Raw genomic sequence first — 19,990 nt, 5'->3', positions numbered from 1 at the left:
TGAGAGCTTCCTGTTTCTGCTCCGAGCTGCTGCAGCCTCGCGGGTGAGAGCGGAGCAGCTGCGCTGCATCTGCGCTGCATCTGCATGCAGAACTCCGTTTGCAGAAGCTGAGTTATGATAAAAACTTCCAGATCATGAGCTGTCATGTGACTTTGATCGTCATCTATTTCAGTTCTCCTCGTCGTAGAGTCCCCAAATTTACATATAATGTGTATTAAAGTGTCTATTTTCATAATTAAAAAAAAAAAGCAAAAAACGAAAAATCTCGTTTTTGGCACTCAACGCATGGGAACGAAAAACGAGAAATTACGTGGTTGGCACTCAATGAGTTAAATAAAAACAAGAAAAATAAGAACAAGTCCAGTTTATATTGTCGTGTTACTTTTGACCCACCCCCCTGTTACTTTCGTCCCTGCCATGAGGGACGAAAGTAACAAAGCGCAGCTTCTCTTCAAAGTCAAATTACACCGACGTTGTTTCACATTTTTACAAAATAACATCTGGTATTGATAGAGAACACATATGAGATGGTGATCACAACAAAAAAATGTCTCTCTCTGTAATACTATCTTTTTAAATGACATTTATTTGAAAAATGTTACTTTCGACCCTGCTCTCCCCTACAGCTGTCATTTTGGAGGTGAACATATGGTTATCCCCATATTTACACTTGCTCAAGTCGAAAAAAAAGTCCGCTCGTATCTGAACATCTCTATGTTGCTGCTGCCGCCGCCGTAGTAGCAGCAGCAGCAACAACATCCTTCTCTACAAACAAATATTTTTCGTCCTAGTCTCAAAATGTGTCCACAAAAGCAAACGTAATGACTCACTGCGGAAAGCTTGGCAGGCCTATAGTTACGGTTGCTAACGTAGGATTGGATAATAGCCGTTTGTGGGAGGAGTTGGCGAAGGGTCAATTGGCAATAACTTTGACACACCTCCTCTTTCTCTTTTTTTCTCTCCTCCTGCTTCTTTCTTCTCATCTATCTCTTCTCTTGCTCTTCTGCTGTTTCTTTCACTTCTTTGACCTACTCCTGTTTTTTCCTCTCTTCCTGTCCTCCACTAGCCTCGTAAACCAGCCTCTCGCGGAAATGCATTTCATTTCATTTCTCGGGAGAGGCTGGCCTCATCCCCCCTCTAAGCGTTTGGGGTGGGCGGGAGTAGTAGCAAAGACGGTTTAATATCTTTGGTAGTAGCGTTGACAGACAACCCCATTCAGCCAATCAGCAAGTTGGTGTAGTGACGGGGCTTTGCACCAGTCGGTCCCTGATTGGCTAACGTGCTGTGTCAATCACAGCGGGCGACGCTGATTGGCTCGGCCTTCTGAGGGTTTCAGTCCAAACGCTTAGAATGGGGATGAGGCCAGACTCTCCCTCGGAATGAAATGAAATGCACTTCCGCGAGAGGCTGGTTTACGAGGCTAGTCCTCCACCCCCCTTCTTATCCATTTCTTTGTCTCTTTCCTCCTCATCATCCTTCCTTCCTCTCGTCTTTCTCCTTTGTAGGTAAAAGGAAAGGTACTTTATTTGTCACATATACAGCTAGTACAGTGAAATGATTTCTTTGCACTTAACAATGAGCACCAGGGACCAACTCCAGATCATGAACCAGTGCCTTTGGTCAGGGGCACTAACTGGAGGATTAATCTAGCCAACATGTTTTTAGTGGTGGGGGAAACCAGAGTAGGCTACCCAGAGGAAAGCCACGTAGACACAGGGAGAACGTGCAAACTCCACACAGAAAAGGACATGGGCGACTGGGGATTTGAACCCAGGACCTTCTTGATGTGATGCGACAATGCTAACCACTGCACCACCATGCCACCTGGACCCGTTCTTCTTCCTCCTCTGTGGGTGTTGGCATCACCTCCCTTCCAAACCATGTGATTGGTTCAGTTGCTGCTGAGTGGTACTCAAGTGAAAGGAAGCCAATCAACTGAAGTACAATCACCTGGTCAGGTTGTCAGAAAAGTCTCAAACCTGATTCCAATCATTTAATCAGTGTGAGCTGTGGCTGGAGGACTCAGGTACCAACACATAAAGAGGACCACGGTGTTGGCAGCAGTCACAAAGCTGCAACGACAGCTTCTGAGTTTGTTGTGTGCTTGAGCAGCACAAGTTGTGCATGTTGTTTGGTTTCAGTGTGGATAAATGGCTTCTGGATTCTGCATGAGGTTGGTTAATCTTTGTTCTGGTTCGGTTGTGCTTTATCACTTTTTTTGTACTTGGCTGGTTTGTAGTTGTTCACACATCACCATCTCTATTTTGCAGGGTCCTCTTGCTCTCATTATTGGCATTGGGGCAGCATGCACAGGGTAAGTATTTATTGGACACAAACTGCATTATCACTTCTAGTAACATCTTTAGAAGACTGACCATTAACATGTTCTGTCATTTTAGTGCTGAGTTACAGAAGTGGAGGCTTCAGTGGTGTTAAAACTTACTTTGACCCAGCTATAGGCTTTCCAAGAAGCCACAAACCTAGCCACAACCCTGGTTATGAGAGCTCTGCGCAGTCTGGACGCTTTCTGGCTAGTTCTAGCTCAAGTTACCCTGATGGTGATTCTGATGTTGGATATCAAAGTGGTTCTTATGGTAGGCACGTAGATGGTTACAGTCCAGATGGAAGTGTTACTAGTTACAGTCCTTCAAAACCCAGAGAGAACCCACAGCAGCCACATCCCCGTGGTGTTCTTCAGACCAAAGCTGGCATGTGGGGTGAGGCTTCACCTCGCAGTGGAAACCGATTTGAACCTGGCACTGCTTCAGGTAATGAGCTCAAGATGGATTTTGTTGGTCAGTCTGAAACCAGGCCCCAGCAACCTGGCTACCCTGCTAAACCTCAGCTAAGGCCTCAGCAGCCCACCTACCCATCCAAACCTCAGCCTCGTCCGGGCCCCCAGCAACCCGGCCCTCAGCAGCCCACCTACCCGGCCAAGCCCCAGCCTCGTCCTGGCCCCCAGCAGCCCACCTACCCATCCAAGCCTCAGCCTCGTCCGGGCCCCCAGCAACCCGGCCCTCAGCAGCCCACCTACCCGTCCAAGCCTCGGCCTCGTCCAGGCCCCCAGCAGCCCACCTACCCATCCAAGCCCCAGCCTCGTCCTGGCCCCCAGCAGCCAGCCTACCCGTCCAAGCCTCAGCCTCACCCAGGCCCCCAGCAGCCCACCTACCCATCCAAGCCTCAGCCTCGTCCAGGCCCCCAGCAGCCCACCTACCCGTCCAAGCCTCGGCCTCGTCCTGGCCCCCAGCAGCCCACCTACCCATCCAATCCTCAGCCTCGTCCGGGCCCCCAGCGACCCGGCCCCCAGCAGCCCACCTACCCATCCAGGCCTCAGCCTCGTCCCGGCCCCCAGCAGCCCACCTACCCGGCCAAGCCCCAGCCTCGTCCTGGCCCCCAGCGACCCGGCCCCCAGCAGCCCACCTACCCGGCCAAGCCCCAGCCTCGTCCCGGCCCCCAGCAGCCCACCTACCCATCCAGGCCTCAGCCTCGTCCGGGCCCCCAGCGACCCGGCCCCCAGCAGCCCACCTACCCGGCCAAGCCCCAGCCTCCTCCCGGCCCCCAGCAGCCCACCTACCCGGCCAAGCCCCAGCCTCGTCCTGGCCCCCAGCAGCCCACCTACCCATCCAAGCCCCAGCCTCGTCCCGGACCCCAGCGACCCGGCTATGATGTCACTCAGAGCAAAGCTGGAATGTGGGATTTTGCTCCTTCCCAAGAAGATGAGGCTTTTGACTCTCATGAGCAGACCACTCACTCTCAGGTTGGGCCACGAGCTTACTGGGGGGGTGGATATGGTGGAAGATATGGTGGAAGTGGATTTGGTGGATATAATGGATATGGATATTATGGTCGCTAACCCACTACTTGAGTAAGTATTAGGTTTTAGTCCTTTTAGATGTTGGTGTCATTCATTCCACACTTGCTAATATTGTTTCTGTTCACAGGTGTCTGACCTCTTCGTGGAGACATCTGTCCTGGGATTAACTTTGAAAAACTGCTGGCTATGGCTGTTGTATGAACTGTTTATTTGAATGACCTGGACAATGATGGGGACAGAATATTAAAGCAATTTGTTCTTGAATTTTCTGAGGTTCTTCCTGGTTTAACTTCAAAGCAGTATGCAAAGAGTTTCTTCTTGCCAAAACCATCCTGTTGGCTCTCAGCCAACACAGTCTCACAATGGCAATATGGAGGCTTTCAAACTTTCTGTCTTCATGTTGGGTCTTCAAGGTCAAAGGTTCAGTGCCTACCACTCAATGTCACCATTTCATGGTTTTGCACGATGCTCATATTGAGATTGCAACCAACCACATGCCTGCCTGGAGCTGCTATCAAGCAGTTGTCTAGGTGTTATGACTTTACCCTGCTGAAGTAGTTGGTAAGTCAGAGGTTGTCAACTTTAGTTTTTAAGGCCACCTATCAAATCAAAAAAAAACTAACCCAGGACAAAAGATCAAAGCTTATACAGAATGAGGTTGACAACTCCTTAGTTCCTGAAGTATTTGTCTCAGGTTCATGGCAGCCATCCAGTCACTAAACCGTACCAGCAGATGTTACTTGGATACAGGGAGAAAATTATCTTATGCATCTTTGCATCTGGTCAGATTTCCTTCATTCATGCACTTGGAGAATCGAACAGTTTCCCTGCTGATGTCTGACTATTTCGGACACTTGTGTGATCTGTAATGAGCGTTATATTGAAACAAATCTGAACAAACAGAATTCATGATACCTCGACCTCAGATCTTGTGAATCATCTGTGTCCAGCTTTTTGTTTTCCTCCCACTCCCCTCTCTCTTTTCATTGCCCCCCTCCCCCACCACTTTTGCCCCTCTTCTCTGATTGCTGTTATTAGTTTGGTCTTCTCCTGTTCGGAGGGATAATAACAGTGTGGACTGACTATCAGTGTGTGCGTGTTGTCGTTGTTGCCCCCTGTCATTAAGCAGTAAGTCTCTGTGGTTAAAATGACATAGTTCTGACTATTTGAAGCTTTGCCAGTTTCACCATCTGATCCCAGACCTTCCTCCCGATCGGCCCTGCTGGCCTTGGCCTTGTTTGATGCAGCTCTCGAAAATTATTATACAATAAAGGCTCAGCTTTCTCTCATTCTTCTCCATCTACTTGAATTGTTCTTTACATATTTTCAAATTTGTACCAGGATCCACGTTTGATCCAACATGCTCCTGTCATTTTCTTGGTTCTTTGTTTTAATTAGTTATGGTCTAATATAAATTTAATTTTCATTGCCACTAAAATTTCTATACAAATATTACAAGTATATTAGGTAATTAAATCAGGTATAGCCTACAAATACAAACAGAATCAAAAACATAATCCCATACAGTCAATGTGGTTTGGAAATGTTTTCCTGAAGGTACCACTGGAGGTGTACTGACTATACTTCACCACTAGGTGTTGTCCAACTCACAGATAAAGATAGAAACTGACAAATGAATTTAGTAGGCTACTGTACCTGGGGATCAGGATACAGCACCGGACCACATCTAAGGAGTCATTAAGGAATAAGACAAAAGTACTATACATTAACCATAATGAAAGGAGATCAGGTGAAATAAAAGAAAAGATAAAAAAGGAGATTTGCGTCTCTTTTAACCCACAAAAAGCTGAGGTTTCAGCATCTGTTCCACTGTTCATCTGCACATAATCTGGAAATACCAAAGACCTCTGCATGTTTATTAATGTAGTTTTTATAATTGAGCCCAGATTGTGTGAAATTACTTTACAATCTATCCACAGTTTAAAATGGAAACAGGCCCAAAGCTCTGAGAAAGTTTTACAGCTTTCGCACATCTTAAAAAAGAAAAACACAGGAATTCATTCACTGTTCTCAATTCAGGCAGTATCGTGTGATCACAGATTTCCACTCTAACATCTGTTGTTTATTTGCTGATGAGTAAAGTAACAGTGTGAACTTTCCACTCCTCTAATCACCCAACATTTTCCCCCAATAGCTGTGAAACAGTCACTAGGTGGCGCTGTAGTGTTAACTATCTGACACAAACTCACAGTGAGGTAATGTAAGTGGAGTCATTTGACGCAAAGTGATATTAGAAAAAAGATTCAATTTAACTAAATTTCAGTGAAGCATCGAAGATCACCAATTACCAATCAGGAAGTTTTCCATACATTATTTTAAGTCCTTTACTTATGGTCATAATTAGTCATCTTAAAGCAGAAGTAAGCGGAATGTTTGTGTTAATATAAGTCTTAAATAGTTATATCTTCCGACAGCAATCACTTATATAGAGTGTTTGGTCTGAAACACGGGTCTGTCAGTCACTCTGCTCTGCTGTAAGCCGAGGAGAAAACTTTCCTTGTATCCTACAACCTTTATCCAATGAGGAGAGAGAACGGCATAAAGGGGCGGTCCTCTCTGTGTGTGCAGCCAAGGGATGCGCGTGAATGTGGTGACGTAGGGACGAGGGCGGGGACTGATAACTCCATCGGCTGACAGGAAGTTAGCCAAAACGACCGGATCGCTTACTTCTGCTTTAAAGCAGAAGTAAGCGATCCATGACGAGGGCGGGGGCTGCTAACACCATCGGCTGACAAGAAGTTATGGTGCGTTCAAGGCAACCCGTAACTCGTGTTTTTCTGACCTGTGAAGTCGTACCAGTTCGATCTGGTACGAGTTCACGGGTCGGAAGTTACGAGTGGCCGTTATAGTGACTTTCACAGGTAAAACAGGTCGGAAAAACACGAATGGGTTGCCTGGAACGCTACAAAGTCGTAAGTTGTGACTAGAAAGCCTGCCTGGAACGCAGCATTAGCCAAAACGACCGGATCGCTTACTTCTGCTTTAACTTGTCTGGATGACACATTTTTACATCTTTTTTTTTTCAGAATATTAGTTTTTTACCAATATTATTTTGTACTTTCAAATACTTATAACTTAAAAAAAATAAATTCATATCATATTTATAATCTTGTTTTTGCTATTTTCAAAAAATAAATGTAGGCTACACTATTTAATTGAATCTTATTTAGAACCATATTTTTTTATTGTATTCTATTCTATTTTACATTCATATTTTTTAATTTAATGTCATTTTTCATTGTTCTTTTTATTTGATTTTTATTTTCATATATTTTTGATCATAACATTTAATTTTAAATGTTAGGTTTTTTATATCGTATTTTTACATTATGTCTTAATCGTGTTTTAATTTAATTTAATTTTCCTCTGCACTGTCACTGCCACAGCCCTCTATCCTCTCCTCTTCTTCTCTCTCCATTAACAAAAAAAAGTGCTTCCTCAGCTGAGGGCGGGGCCAGGCGGAGCCGCGTTCACGTCGCTCCAGGCGCGCTCCCGGGCCGTTTCTGTCTGCCTCAGTAGCAGCAGTTCGCCGCCGTGTGAAGTTGAGTGTCTCCGGCGCGGTGCTGCGGTTCTCTGCCGTCACTCTCCCCCAGCTCCAACATGCGTCTCCGCCTGCAGACATGGGATTTACCCGCTCTGAGAGGAAACTAACCACCGGCTCTGCTGCTGCTGCTGCTGCTTGTGTCCGCGTCCAGGGCTCCGTCAGCCGGGGAAACGGCGCAGCGATTTGACCAAACACCCACAGATTTTTTTTATTTTTTATTTTATTAGAATTTTTCTAACCTTTTAATTCATTTTCCTGCCGTTTCATTTATGGACAACAGACGCTCCGAGTGAGACTGTTGATCGTTTCTGCTCGCAGCCGAAGATGGAGACAGTGATGGAGAGGGAGTGCAGCGCGCTGGGGGGGCTTTTCCAGACTGTCATCGGCGACATGAAGGTAACACGAAGCAACAGTGATCATTGCATCTGATTGGTGATTAAAATCAATGTCATACACACACACACACACACACACGACAACCGCATGAAATATTCACGGAGGGCAGCTGGCTGCAGCAGCACGCCCTGCTCTGTTACTGCTGCTGCTCCTGTTGCACTGACCCAGGAACAGCCTCCAGCCTTTTATTAGAGATTTCCAGAGATGATCATTAATTTGCTAATTATGCAGGAGGGTGGAGGTGGAGGTGGAGGTGGTGGGTGTGTTCATCTCGGCTTCTTCCTGGTAACCAAACACTCCCGTGACAGTGACGTGCACATCTGACAGGGTTTTAATCAGCAGAGTGAAGTAAATGACTAATTAATGAGTTAATGATAAATGATGGACTGATCAGGTCAGGATCTTCTTCTTCAGCTGTAGTGGAAGACGTCGCCTTCAAAATAAAAGCATGAACTTGTAGCCTATCTTTAATCAATTAGTGACAAGAGCTCCAATGATTGATCGATTGGTTTAGTATGAATCCAATAAACTGGCGATAACTTTGATCATTGACTTGAGTTTGGATGATGTCACATATTCTATCATTGTTGATCAATCAAGCTGATAGAAGGCTGATTCACTGATAATTAAATCAATTCTTATGTTAATTTAATGTTTAATGTTTTATGTAAAAAAAAAAATAGCTGTTTTATTTCAAAGGCTTAAAGTTAATTAATTGCTAATTAAGAAGTGACTAGTTTCAGCTCTTCATAACATGCACTTAAACACTTATTTATTATCTAATTGGTAGTAGTGTGGATCAATGGATCAGTGTATTAGTCTGGATGGTGGTAACTTTTATGGGTCTACAAGGTGTGTTTTGTTGTTTCAGAGGCTAGCAGGTGTGTGTGTGTGTGTGTGTGTGTCAGGGGAGGGGCACACACACATGAACACCTGTTTCTACGGTGACATAATAACAGACAGGTGTTTTCTCACAGGTCGGTTTGCCACACCCATTCCCTCCTCTTTTTCTTTTTTCCTCTCCTCCCGCTTCTTTCTTCTCATCTATCTCTTCTCCTGCTCTTCCGCTGTTTCTTTCACTTCTTTGACCTCCTCCTGCTTTTCCTCTCTTCCTGTCCTCCACCCCTCTTCTTATCCATTTCTTTGTCTCTTTCCTCCTCCACTTTCTCCCTTTTTCTTTCTCTTACAATTCCCCTTCCTCTTCTTTCTCCTTTCTTCTTTCATTTCCTACTTGCCTCCTCCTTTTTTGCCTCTTTTTCCTCCTTCTTTGCCCTCTGCTCCTCCATTTCCTCTTCTTCCTCCTCCACTTTGTACTCCTTCGTTCTCTTGTCGGTGGATAACAGTAGAAACAGGTGGAGTTTGTTTTATAAATATTAATTCACACCTGTTGTTGTTGTTGTTGTTATTGTTGATCGTTGCTAACTGCTGTTAATAGAGTCTCTCTAAAGATGGCTGACGTGTCTCCACTTCCTCCCACTTTACTAACATGAAGCCAAATTTTCCTGAATACGAGTTCTGCCATCTTGAGTTGGCGACATCATTCAGTGAACAAGGGGCACACATATCTAGCTGTCAATCATGACATCACACTGAGACACACTAGTTGCGTTTCCATCCACCTTTTCTTATTCGCATTTTCAAAAATTGCGTATAAAAACTTGGATGGGAACGCCAGAAATTTGAAAAAAGGCAGTAAATTCGCAAAAAAGTTTTTACGCTTACGATCGGCATGAAGAGCTGTGGTGTCGGCCATCTTTATCTACCCACAGACATTTACACTTACATCCAACTTTGAGCATTTGTACCTGAGCATTTTCAGAATATTACAGTTAACTACATTTACTTCGCAGCTTCAATAATTTGCCTCTTTTCAGGTTAAAATTTAACATTAATTCTTACCAACCTTTGTCGCCTCTACAAAAATAACCCGAGTTCAATAGTTCTAGGCTGGCAAAGAAAATTTTCCTGATTAGGCAAGGCAAGGCATCTACATTTGTTTAGCGCATTTCATATCAAGGCAACTTAATGTGCTTTATATAAAGATAAAACATTTAAAAATAAGAATAAAAAAGACAGAAGTTTAAAGTTCTTAAAAGAGCTCAGCCATAAGCACATGAAAGAGAAATGTTTTTAAACTGGATTTAAAATGAAATCCAATTATTAAAATTAAAACCAAAATTAGATTAGATTCTAATTAGATTCTCAAGTGGTTTAATTTCAATGTTTAAGCCCCAAAGATGGAAAAGTCTCCTATGTTTTACCAAAAAACAAAGATTAGACAAACTGACACTAACCTATTAATGCTCTCATGACCTCTCAGATTAGGTTTGCAACCACCACTGACTAACGGACTAACATTTGTAACTTGCAGTCCTACATCAAGGCCAGTGTCAAACAACATAGACCAGACTTCAGAAGAAAAACCCAACAAAATTTATAGTAAACAATCTGGATTTGCTTCAAAACTGAGCACACTCATCCCAGGTTCCCGTCCAATCCCTCCACTAAATTTGGTGCTATCCAACTCAGCAGCTTTTGCAATAATCCACTGGAAACAGAACCAACCGAGGTAATAATCTCAGACTCTCACACATCTGATGATACTTCCACTGCTTCTAATTTTCAATACAGGATTGTTTTTTGTCTTGTACATTTACTCTCTCGCCATGCCTCCGCCATGTTCTTTGTCTTTAATCAATAACTGGATGATGTAGATTTAATGAAACACAGCTGATTCATACGTGTGACGTGTCGTGCAGACAGTCGGGCAGGTTTTCCTCCATCAGCTCAGACGTGTGTGGGTGGAGGAGAGATTTCACTGTGTCACTGTGGATCAGACTACGGCCGGCTGTTGCTGTTGCTGCTGCTGCTGCTGCTGCTATAGTTGTCTCTTATATACAATAGGCTACATGCACACGTCTGTGTCTGTGTTTGTGTATCCGGCCTTTATTCGGGCCTCCGGGCCTCACCGTCACATTAACAAATCAGCACAATGAGGAAAAGTTGCAGCCGCCGGGTGAATGACGGCAGGTTGAAACCTTCTTTGTTGACTCTGTTCTCAGAGACGAGCTGTGAAAGAGTTGAACTTAAGAACCCAAAACATGAGTTTCCCTCAGAACGTGTAAGAACCTGTGAGGCGCCGCTTCTCGGTACTTGACTCGTTCGTTCTCTGTATTTTTCAGATGGGAACTTTATCGCATTATGGGCCAGCTGGTTTTGAAGGATGAGTGAACGAAGTGATTGCCAATAGATGAAGTGGTTCTGATATAGATATTGATTTTATGTCATGCGTCTGTCAGTATAAGATCTAAGATTGCTTGTTTCCTCAATTTTTGTGTGTTCTAGTCCTTTTTGGTGATGTCACAAGACATCTTGCTACTTGATCAAACTTGATGATCAATAATTGATCATTGATTTTGCATAAGGTACATGTTTAATCACTTTGTATTAATGTTACAAAGTCAAATCTGTTTTAAATTGACAATAGTCATAGATTCAACCATTTTCGTATACTCCTCAGTGTAGTCGAGCTGAAATGATTGGTTTATTTGATTGATTGATTGATTGATTGATTGATTGATTGATTGATTGATTGATTGATTGATTGATTGATTGCAAATGTTTGTATTAGGGACTAAATTTAAGTTGGCAGATTTATTCATTTTCCTCTGACACTAAATTTACGATTTGTGGGACGAATTAAACAGTTAAAGAAAAAAACGTCAAGAAGGATTCTGGGAAATTGTGACACATTTTGTTGTTTTTGGACTAATTGATCATCTGTTTGGTTAATCAACTGAACACAGAAACCAGACAGTGTTTACCTAAAGAAAAAAAGAAATACAAAGTGTTCTTTTGGCGTTAGAGCATGTGCGGCTTTTATTTTGAAAATCACACAAAAACGGTCCCAATTAAAACCGAGACTAAACGTGAGCTCAGTGTTTTACGTCCTTAATGAAGTAGCCGTGTGAAGATCCCGTAGCTCGGGGGCTCGTGTTTGACATCATCATGACATCACAGCGCCACCCAGTGTTGCTGCTGTCTGTATCCACGCTGTGTGTTGCGTGTGTCTGGCTGTGTGCTGCTGCTGCTCATCATCATCCATCGTCATTGTGCTGGTTCCACTGAAGCAGACACATTACTGTTGATCCGTTTAAGTGGAACCGATCTGCATGTTTTTCCCTGGAGGAGAAAACTGGCTCATCCTCTTTTTCTTTCGTGAGCTGCTTTACACCGAGCTTCACATCTGTCTGAAGACGAGACACAGAACTGAAGCTGCTGTGGCGTCTTTACAGTGATTGAAGCTGCATCAAACCACTGTTGGTCCATAAAAGGGGCCAAAATAAAGCAGAATATCACCTTTTGTGAATGCAACTCTTATATTCCCGTCTCTTATTAGCTCCAGTTTGGTCTCTACCAACCTCTGTCCATCTGTGTTTGAAGAATTGTCACTTATAGGTCATAGTTTTGGTTCTTGGTTCAAATACTTAAATGAATGCAGGTTGTACATGCACACATGGCTTAGCAACGTGGATAACAGTAATATAATATGTTTTTTTATGTGAAAATGTGCAGTTTGAGTGAGTTTTGTGAAGTCAAATGAAAGCAATAATTGATTGATTGTATATGGTTGATGCAATGTTGGCTATATGAAACATTTTAGACTGGCTCTTTGCCTGGAGAAAGCACAAGACACATTCATTTATTATTTTCCTCTTGTAACAGTATTGTTGATACCTTATTTTTGTAACTTAATTTATCGTATGCTTCTATTTTTGCTGATATTAATATGAATGTGGGGTCGACCAGACTGACAGGACACATGCTGGTTAGATTCAGGGCCATAAATTACACCATATGTAGATGATGCACTTGATTATATAATGGATAGATAGATAGATAGATAGATAGATAGATAGATAGATAGAACGATAGATAGATAGATAGATAGATAGATAGATAGATAGATAGATAGATAGATAGATAGATAGATAGATAGAACGATAGATAGATAGATAGAACGATAGATAGAACGATAGATAGATAGATAGATAGATAGATAGATAGATGCTGGTTAGATTCAGGGCCATAAATTACACCATATGTAGATGATGCACTTGATTATATAATAGATAGATAGATAGATAGATAGATAGATAGATAGATAGATAGATAGATAGATAGATAGATAGATAGATACGCATTGAATCCATTATAGAAATCTTTCAAGAGTTATTATTTATGTTTAATCTCTGACAAATTAAACTTTAAAATTTGTTATTGGTAGGCTACTAAATAGCCATGTGTTTTGTCTGTGCGTGGCGACGTCATGGTCGGTCCTCACAACTTCAAAGAGCTTCCTCTGGGTTAATATTTGGCTTTAAGGTCGAGGTTATGGGATGTTAGGAGATGCATTATGTCAACGAGTGTCTCAACAGCTGAGGCGAGACAAGAACCTGTGTGTGTGTGTCTGTGTGCGTCTCTCTGTGTGTGTGTGTGTGTGTGTGTGTGTGTGGTTTAAAGTGGTGTATTAGCATTGAGATCGCCATGGAAACATCACGGACAGAGCCGCTGCAGTAGGCGCTGGTGTCCCGGCCAAATGAGTCACACTCCGCTCTGTTTTTGTTTTGTGTTGCTCCCGTCTCTTTTATCCATTATCTGACGTCAGCCGAAGCTCTGGCGACGTTGTAGTGAGATTTCTTATCGATCTGAGGTGTGTGTGAATGTGTGTGTGAATGGGTGAATGTGATGTACTGTAAAGCGCTTTGGGTATCGTTCAGGTATAGTAAAAGCGCTATATAAATACAGACCATTCACCATTTACCATTTAGGTCTTTTACTAACTGCTAAAAGGAGAATTTAAAATAACATGCAACAATTTGATCGACTATAGTCTTTACAGTTCAACCTCAACAACCATGATTTCACCAGTTTGTGGCTCAGGAGGTAAAGTGGGTCATTTACTAACTAAACCAGGTTTGATCCCTGGCTCCTCCTCCTCTGATGTGTTCAAGTGTCCTTGGACAAGACACTGAACCATTATGATGAGTGAGTGTGGGTGTTGATGTGATGTGATGTATAGGACCAGAGCAGCTCTATATACAGTGAGTGCAGTCCATCAATCATTTACCTCAGGAAATATACTGCATAAATATGTAAACAAATTCATGAGGAGATCTTTATAGACAATACATGTAAGATTTCAGACTGCATTTGTAAATAAGAGTTTGTTCTTAATTGCTTGCCTGGGTAAATAAAGGTTAAATAAGAAAAATAAAAAAAATATGTTGTGTGTGTATATGGTTAAATATAAAATGTATTTCATCTTGTATGATACATTTAGGATAGATTCAAGTCAATATATGATCATTTAGTTACGTAAACATAGACTCTAAGGGCAGAGGATGTTGTTATAAGGCTATGTAAAGCCCTTTGAAAATAGGCTATACAAATAAAACTGCCTTGCCTTGCCTCTACATCATCAGTCTTGTCTGTTGTTAATTATATTTCAATTAAATATGATGTTTATATTTCTTTTGAAAGGGATTAAATAGATTGGTTTGCTCTCTAAGGTGGTTAGCTTATAGCCACCATGACTCTATTCAAAGGTGACAAAATGCTGTCGTGTCATATGTGGGATTAGTGGGAGTGGTGTCTCCTCCAAGAAATAGTCCAGCACAAGAAATCCTGTCAAATCACAATCTGAACAAAGGAGATTTATATATTGTGAGCTGTTTTTATGTAAAAAGGCTGATTTCCCAAATTGTTGAACAGATTTATCTGCCTAACCTCCCTCCAGTTTCCCCTTCGTCCACACCTGCCTCATATTTCTGGTGGTGATGCACAAATACATCCATCTTTAGTGGCCTGAAGCTTCTTCTTTTTTTTGTCATTATCTTGAAATCACAGTCCTGCTGGAGTGTGAGGAATCAGATCTGTGTCTCTATCTCATCAGATCAGTGATAAGGAGGAAACAAACAGGGATTTCTCTGTGTAAATCCTGTGCAGTCGTTCACAGAGCCAAACAAACAGAGCGGTGCATTCCTGAAGGACCAGCAGGCTGCTGCTGCTGCTGCTGCTGCTGCTGCTGCTGCCTCCGGTTGTTGCCACGGTGACAATTGATGTCCTCAGTGACTGATAGATGCAGTGGCCCTGCCCTCGCCTCAGAGTGTGTGTGTGTATGTGTCCGAGAGAGAGAGAGAGAGAGAAGAGATACAGTAACAGAGAGCAGATGACTAATGAGTAATAAAGAGCAGGAAGATAAAATGACATGAGGGTATGAGAAAAATGGAAAGATAGTGTGTGTGTGTGCTTGCGTGTATCAAGAAGGAGAAAAAGGTGTGTGCATTGAATATGAAAGAGACACTGAGAGAAACAAAGAAAGCAAATGTATGAACCTGAAAAGTGTGTTTGGGTGAGCAATGCATGCACGTGTGACCCTCCCCTCCTCACAAATCCCCCTCTCTGAGTGTCTGAAGCCTCTCTGCAGCAACAGCAGCAGCAGCAGCAGCAGCGTAACCATGGCAACGGTAGCCAGGCGATGACGCTGGGCATCACTCTCACAAACAGAACGAGGCTGAACACACCCAGCTGCACTGGCAGAGAGGAACGACACACACACACACGCACACACACACACACACGTACACACACACACAAAAAAAAGGCGACGCCCACAAAGTGCAGCTGAGGAGTGAAGGTGTGTCGGCTTCAGGGAGGAAATATTAAAATACAGATTCACAATTTAAAAGTGCTACAGCGTAATATTCATATGATTATCATTGAACTGTGCCTCTCCGCTTCCTTTGGTTTTTTACTTTGATGTTAGATTTTGTATGAAAACGTTTGTAACTTTGGAGAAGACTCACTGCGACTGCTCTGGCTCCACTTCAGAACATATTTTTGCACCAGACACAGATTTAGTTGTTCGTCGTTTCACAGCATACGTGGGTCTTTTCTCCTAATCTGCATATGGCATGTGAGGACTGTGGTATAAGATAGACATGAATAAACCTTCTAAGCAGTCCATCAAACACATGACTGATGGAGGAAATGAAGCAACACCTCAGTTTTTTGCTGCTTACACCAGCAGCACAGTGATTTCTGCTTTATTCTTTGCTATTAATTAGTATGGGCTGTGAATGGAAGGCAATCTGTTAAATTCTCACTCACAGCTGTACTAGAAATAATTTGAAAAGGCTTCCAGTTCTTTGCTTGTGAACAACTAAGATCCCACTGATAATGCTGTTATAGCTGCTTGCTTATTTTGGAACAAGTGCACAACAAAACCAGAACAAAGAAGAAAAGAAGAAAAGCCCATTTTTTCCAGTTATTGAAAATTACACATGGAAAATGAGAAAAATAGTAAAATATCCTGGAATATATGGATGTCATATGTGCAAATTTATTCAAAAGGCAATGCATTTGGCAAAATGGCAACTCAATGTGCAATTTTGTCATGCAATTTGAAAATCACGTCACTTTGTATTTGTTAGGTTATAAAGTGCAATATTGTGTCATCTTGCAAAGTAATTTCAGAATTAGTGTGTTAAGTTACGTTTAAGTTCATGTTGACGTTTGGAGGATAGTTCAAGGACGTCAGTAATTTCGAGTGCTTACACTCTTGGAAACAACGTCTTTTTCCTCGATGATGAGTTTTTAACGGTCGATTAACAGATTATCGTGGTTCGAGGCACTTACTAGCTTGTTTTTTTTTTTTTTTTACCATTAGCTAAAAATTTAAATGGTTGTGATTCAGCTCTTTCAAAAATAAGTTGGTTCATTGTTGAGAGTTTAATGTCAGTCAAACACCAGCTCTTTTTTTTTGCCAGCGCGTTCGTTAGCATCACTTCAGATGCGATGTCTTTGTCAAGGTAAAACAGACCATAATATGACATGACTTGTTTAACTTACACAGTTCACAGTGGGAAATTAACACCTGCATGATAAAGTAAAGAGGCTTAAAAACGTGACAAACTAGTAACGTAAATAATCTTAGCAAATTCAACTTTGAATCAAAAATAGCTGGAAACTCCCATGATGCAATGCGTTCATCGCGGGATTACGTCAATAATTACATCACATTTGCTATCTCTATTGTAGGTTAACATCTTCTATGTTATTGCATGGATCTATTATAATTATAAGATCCATGTATAATGTATTATATTAATACATTGTAATGTATTATATTCATACAATACATCCATGTGGTATTTAAAGAGAAATGGTAACATGCTGTATTTCAGAAGAGATTGTGAGTCAGGTTATACATTAACGGTGACGATAATAAGCAAGGCCTATGTGACAGAGTTCTTGTGATCAATTTATATTAAAATAACATAATTTCACGATTTATTAAGCATGTAAGAGATCATTTTAGATGGGAATATATTGGTGCATGGTGTGATTCCTGTCTGGTCTGTCATATCAATGTGGTCATTATTGAAATGAGTTGGGAACCCTGCACTGTGATTCTGATGAAAATTACACCAAAGAGTTTTTATTCAGGAGGAGGAGGAGGAGGCAGGTTCATGGTTTATTATCACTTTCAGATTCAGCAATGTCTCTTTTCATGTTTCAGCTCTAGTTTCTCTCAGTTCCCATGTGCAGCAGCTTCACCGATTCCTTCAAACAACCTTGAAAATCTGTCCCAGCACGACAGGACATGGTTGGGGGTGTCTGTCTGCATACTTTTGACTGTTGTTGTGTGTTTGTATCACCTTGCAAAAACACCACGAATACAACAAAACAACATACAGTATGTGACGTGGAGAGATGTCGGATTTACAGTTCAAAGCTGTGGCTGTGATGTTGTTTTGCACTTTCAGTATAAAAGCTGCACAGAGGTGGCTGTGGGATTTTTAATTGTGGGATTTTTCGTGTTATTTTCAGAGATGGGTGTAAACTGGTGACACAGTTGTGAGTCTAGACTACAGAAATCCACGCATGCCTCAGATCTTTCACTGCAGTGTAAAAAAAAAAAAAAGATGAAGAAGCCCCACCCTTCCTGAAAACACCAGGGGACTCCCGCTGACTTTATAGAAGCGTACCCCAGTTTCTTACTGTATGTCTTTGTGTGTTTGGCTGCAGTGTTTCCCTCCATGAACACACATGATCCAGCAGCAGCAGCACCGCACTGCAGCAAGTGGCGTCTCCCTCTTTATTTTTTTTATTTTTATTTTTTACATCTGTCTCATATTGAACCCAGTCACTGGACCCAGACTGTATTTGCATGCCTGGGGGGCGCTTGTTTGGCCTCCTCTAGACGGCCTGGGGGTGGGTGGGTGGGTGTTGGCGGCCTATGGATCAGCGGTATCGATCCGTCTCTGTGTTTTCTGTCTGATGCTCAGGATTTATGCGTTTTGGCCGTGGAGAGGTGGAGAGGTGCACACACGGGCAAAAACTTTACATGGAGAGGAGTGTGCTGCTGTGTTTCCTGTTTCCCATCAGTCTCCTGACTGTATCACCACTGATATACTGACGTTGTTAAATCGATCGGCTATCAGCCCCGACCTGATCAATCTGAAATGAATAGATGTGTAATGTTATAGTCTCTGAAACGTTTTCAAGATTTTAAATGATCACAGTGCGATTTTATAAACCTTTTAATTTAAAATCTGCACAAGACTACAGATTTCAATTCATCCAAACAAAGACCTTTTAGTTTAAAGGGATAGTTCAACATTGCCATAATCGCTATAGTCATAGCGGCTCTGCTCAGCCGTTCTAAAAATAGCTTGCATCGATAATTAAAGGTAACAAACCTACTGCTAAGACTATAGGGATTATGGCAATGGGCCAATTTACCAAAATGTTGAACTATCCCTTCAAGACTCAAACTGAAAGTAAAAATTAACTGGTCCAGACATGGTTACATCCTCAGGTTGCCTGCTCTGTCTGACTAATTGGTTCATTGGTTCATTATCATTTAAACTCTAATGTAATTACGGCCCCCATTAGATAAGATGAGATGAGATGAGATGAGATGAGATGAGATAAGACTGGATCATTTCATCTCCAAACAGATGTTCTTTTATACAGGAGCAGAGAAAACACACACTGTTGATAATATAATATATATATTCTTCCATTTCACTACAGTTCAACTTCACTCGTGTGTGATTTAAGCTGCTGCTCTAAAGGAAAATGTTGTTTCGATGTCACTAAAATATGTTTTTCTTCTCTCTGTGTTCAGGGCAGTTACCCCGTCTGGGACGACTTCATCAGCAAGGCCAGCAAACTACAGTCACAGCTCCGGTAATAAACATATACACACTACAACACATGCAGCAAACACTTAAAACACTCTGTATCGCTCAGTGTTCGTCTAAGATACATAATGAAAAGTCAGAATAAAATCAAATTTATTTGGAAATCAATCCATGAACTGATTGATCCACCATATGCAATAATCAATAACAGGTCTGTACATAATTCATTCTGTTCAAAATGACCTTTAACGCATGTAAATATTTATCTATTTAACCATGTATACATTGTTTATTATTGACAGGGTTTTTGCATGTGGTGAGTTTATATTATTATTATTATCGCTGTTTTTATTGATATTCTTAAAATATTCCTATATGTTGAATGGAGCACCAGTAATTATCAATTTCTGGTAAACTATTCAGATTCAGATTCAGATCATTAACACATTAAAACACAGCAAACAGCTGACCCAAGTGCTTCAGTGGGAATTATTGTGCTGTATTACTAAAAGACTAATGTTAGATTCATTATATTTAGTATATCAATGAAACCTTTAACTCCAGGCTACAAAACAACTCACTATGAACCTGTTGTTGGTTCTTTGTTTGACTCGTCTCTCTGCAACATGTTAGTAGGTAAATGTGTGTGTGTGTGTGTGTGTGTGTGTGTGTGTGTGTGTGTGTGTGTGTGTGTGTGTGTGTGTGTGTGTGTGTGTGTGTGTGTGTGTGTGTGTGTGTGTGTGTGTGTGTTGGTTGTACACAAAGACACACACATGTTGAGACTGTGTACAACCTGAGCTCATGAAAATCCAATCAGTCTGCTTCATTAGGTGTTTAAATGTCAGCTTCACCTCTGCTGCTCTGCCACCGCGTCCTCAGCTCTGGGGTTCACTGGGTCTACACACACACACACACATACACACACACAAACACAGCGTTCAAGGTGATATACGCACTCACACTTAACAGAAAAGTGTGCACGACTGCACGTACAAACAGCAA

General features: G+C 41.9%; 1 protein-coding gene across 1 annotated transcript in view; it reads left to right on the top strand.

The window, feature by feature from the left end:
- The first annotated feature begins 7,379 nt into the window (after positions 1-7,379).
- The window catches only part of LOC310993316 (protein MTSS 1-like), a 75,529-nt gene continuing 62,918 nt past the window's right edge, over positions 7,380-19,990 (top strand). Inside the window, exons 1-2 of the mRNA XM_083981637.1 lie at positions 7,380-7,775; positions 18,973-19,034. Coding sequence (XP_083837763.1) covers positions 7,704-7,775; positions 18,973-19,034 — 134 coding nt within the window. The 5' untranslated portion in view covers positions 7,380-7,703. The remainder of the gene's footprint in view (positions 7,776-18,972; positions 19,035-19,990) is intronic.

This window comes from Trachurus trachurus (assembly GCF_905171665.1).
Source record: "Trachurus trachurus genome assembly, chromosome: 11".
In the NCBI taxonomy this organism is placed as follows: Eukaryota; Metazoa; Chordata; class Actinopteri; order Carangiformes; family Carangidae; genus Trachurus; species Trachurus trachurus.
This window is presented reverse-complemented; position numbering and strand designations above follow the sequence as displayed.